Below are 3,338 nucleotides of genomic sequence, written 5' to 3' on the forward strand. Positions count from 1 at the left end.
TATATTTAAAAATATAATATTTACATATTTAAAAATAATTTAATAACAGAAGAAAAAAAAATGTAGTAAAATATACTTTGAAAATTAAATAAAAGAAAAATGTAATATAATAATAAATATATATATATATATATAAATAATTATATATAACATCACATATATATTATATATATATATATATATATTAATTTAAATATTTATAAAATATATATCTATTTATGTATGAAATTATATTTATTTTATATTATTTAAAAATTACTTTGATAATCTTATTATTAATATTTAAAAAAAAGAAATTTAAATTATTTTTGAATTTTGTAAAGATAAAAATTATATATTTAAATATAATATATTCATAAAATAATACATGTATATGTAAATATGAAAGGATATGATATATATAAATATTAATATATATATATATATATGAATATATTTTTTTATATTTATTTATATATATATATATATTTATACATATTTATATATATTTATAAATATATTTATATATATTTTTTAATTTTTCATTAAACACCTTCTAATACTTTTATTTAATTTATTATTAACAAATCATAAGCTTCCTTTATATTTTAATTTTATATTTTAATAAAATGATTTAATTCCTTTTACAATCTATCTTTAATGATTTTTATAACCTCTTCCTATTATCTAATTTTTTAATTTATCTTATCCACTTCTAATTTAGCTACTTAAACATCATTATTATTATTAGTTTATTCATATACTTTGTTTTATTTATTTTCCTTTATTTATTTTAATAGTATTCTTTCCTGAATTTTCGTTTTGAATAAATCCTATGCCACTTTAGCAGCCTACACTAAATTATACAGTTTTCTGAATTATTATAGGTTTTTTTAAAAAAGCTCTATTTTTAATTACGCTTTATTTTTTTTTATATTAAAAATCTCTCCAAAACCATTTATATATGGATTTTCTTATTATGAAAAAAAATTCTCCTCAAAAATTTCTATTTATTAAATTTCATCACTTCCAGTTTATATTTCTCGTTCTAAAAAATAAATACTCTATCGAATCTAGATTCCCATTTTTTCTATTTCCTTTATCTTTTAGTCAATTATTTAACTCTCAATATCCTCAGAATTATTGAATAAACACTCCTGAATTTTCACTTTCAAAACTGCCTCAGTGTAATCTTTTAGTTCCTAAAATCCTTATTCTTTTAGACTCGAGTATATGTTCTAGATCCACTATTTATACCCATTCTTTTTAAGCTATTCGGAAGGTAAATCGAACTTCTCTTCTACCAAAAACTGCCTAAAATACGCATCTTAATATAAATATTCATTTTCTAAGTACATATTTATATAGTTCTCTAAGTCCATTCTTCTTTAATTTATAGTTTCCTAGTCTAAATACTAAGAGCCTAGAAATGCCCCTATCTTTGTGAAATTTTTGGAAGGTAATTAAGGAATAAGTATACCTTAAAAAGATTGATTTGTTGAGAAATAATCATGTAAAATTTTAAAATGATTAAACCTTCTTTCCACTATATATTTTTGTCCCTAAATAGTACTTTCAATAGTATAAAGTATATGACTTTTCATATATTCCTATACTTCTCTATAATTTTATATTTTGATAGAATTTTAAGGAATCTATAAAAAGCTCAAATTTTAGTTTTTTCATGAGTACTTTTAAATATTTCCAAAGCTAATTTTAAATCATGTTTTTCCTTTTAAGGAACATTGTTTTCATCTAAATGTTACATAAAAGACTCATATTCATTTTTATTTGCATCTTTATTATTATTATTTTAAAAAAAGGGAGGATTTTATTATTATATGATTATATTTTCTATTATTTATTATTTTAAAGGAATACCAAAAGTTAATAAACGACCATTTAGTGTATTTTATTATTAATTATTTTCTATTATATTTTAGTTATTTTCTTATATATTATTATTTTAAGCATTTTCTTATATTATTTTATTATTTTAGTTATTTTCTTATATGTTTTTATTATTTTCATATATATATTTATTATTTTCTATTATGTTTTTTATATTTTAGTTATTTTCTTATTATTTTTAATGATTATTTTCTTAATTTTTTATGCTTTTTTATATATTTTAATCATTTTATGAATTTTTTTAAAAAATTTCAGTTTATTTTTATGAATTTTCTATTTATTTTTATATGTTTTCTATGCTTTCTTATTTATTTTATAATTTAACGATATTTTATTAGTTAAAATTTTATTATTCTTCGATGATTTAAAGCTATTTTTACTCCTCTTCTTCAATATTCTATTATTTTTTTTAAGAAGATGATTTTCCTAAATTAGGGATTGGTAATTCTTTTTAAATTAAAAATATGTTATCGTTCGGGAAACCATTATTATATTAAATATGAGAAATAAATTTCATTAATATAAAAAAATTCATTTAGTCGATATTTTAATCGTCTAAGTTATTTTTGTAAAATTAATTTATTAATAACTAAGTATTTTGTAATTATAAATTTGCTCTTTTAGATAAAAATTATTATATATAATATTAATTTAGCATATTTTAAGATTCAAGTTTTAAATATACTTTAGTATAATATGCTTTTTCAGTTTTTGATAAAAATAATTGATTATTCATTATTTATATTAAATAATAATTTTATTTTATTTTATTTTATAAATAAATATATATATATATATTTATATATATATATATATATATTTTTTTATATATATTTTTATATTTATCATATTTTATATATTAAATTTTTTTCATTTTTTAATTTTTATAAAATATTTCTATTATATTCTATTCTTTCATTTTAGTTTATTTTTTTTTATTAATATATTTTTTTAATGTTAAATATTATTGTATTTAGATGAATTTTCAGTATTTTTTATATAAATATATATATATAAATAAAATTGGTTTTTATATAATTAATTATCATAATAAATATTAAAGAAATTATATTAATAGTCAAATTAACTTTTATAATTTAATGAAAATATAATTTTAGATAAAAATATAATATAATGATAATAATATAAAAAAAAAAATTATTTATAAAATTAGTAAAAATGAAATTAAAAAAATATAAATAAAAATATAATTAAATATGTATATATATATACAATATTTAATATATATATATAAAATTAAAGAATCAATATAATTTAAAACATAAAAATAAATCTAATTTAAAATTTTAAAAATAAAAAAATTAATATAAAAAATAAAATAAAAAAATATATATATTTATTATTTAAATATTTTATATATAAAATTAAATATTATTAAAAATAAAATTTTTATATATAATTATATTAATCAAAAAAATATATAAAAG

General features: G+C 14.1%; 1 protein-coding gene across 1 annotated transcript, besides 24 other annotated features; it reads left to right on the top strand. All coding sequences in view use genetic code 6, as the record gives it.

The window, feature by feature from the left end:
• The first annotated feature begins 104 nt into the window (after positions 1-104).
• Positions 105-185: a microsatellite.
• Positions 117-187: a microsatellite.
• A 202-nt stretch (positions 188-389) lies between these two features.
• Positions 390-510: a microsatellite.
• Positions 395-516: a microsatellite.
• Positions 432-520: a microsatellite.
• A 59-nt stretch (positions 521-579) lies between these two features.
• Positions 580-605: a microsatellite.
• Positions 606-1,885: 1,280 nt separating this feature from the next.
• Positions 1,886-2,050, top strand: IMG5_040160 (hypothetical protein; the record flags this gene model as incomplete). Its single annotated transcript, XM_004038930.1, has 1 exon — positions 1,886-2,050. A coding segment is annotated over one exon (165 nt), but the record flags the coding sequence as incomplete, so codon positions are not given.
• Positions 1,901-2,069: a microsatellite.
• Positions 1,910-2,002: a microsatellite.
• Positions 1,915-2,007: a microsatellite.
• Positions 1,952-2,122: a microsatellite.
• Positions 1,998-2,070: a microsatellite.
• Positions 2,012-2,111: a microsatellite.
• Positions 2,019-2,094: a microsatellite.
• Positions 2,123-2,660: 538 nt separating the features above from the next.
• Positions 2,661-2,750: a microsatellite.
• Positions 2,673-2,724: a microsatellite.
• Positions 2,673-2,732: a microsatellite.
• Positions 2,676-2,750: a microsatellite.
• Positions 2,698-2,760: a microsatellite.
• Positions 2,761-2,981: 221 nt separating this feature from the next.
• Positions 2,982-3,021: a microsatellite.
• Positions 2,982-3,033: a microsatellite.
• Positions 3,034-3,199: 166 nt separating this feature from the next.
• Positions 3,200-3,242: a microsatellite.
• Positions 3,201-3,239: a microsatellite.
• Positions 3,243-3,254: 12 nt separating the features above from the next.
• Positions 3,255-3,299: a microsatellite.
• Positions 3,255-3,310: a microsatellite.
• The last annotated feature ends 28 nt before the right edge of the window (positions 3,311-3,338 follow it).

This window comes from Ichthyophthirius multifiliis (assembly GCF_000220395.1).
Source record: "Ichthyophthirius multifiliis unplaced genomic scaffold scaff_1120509249882, whole genome shotgun sequence".
NCBI lineage: Eukaryota > Ciliophora > Oligohymenophorea > Hymenostomatida > Ichthyophthirius > Ichthyophthirius multifiliis.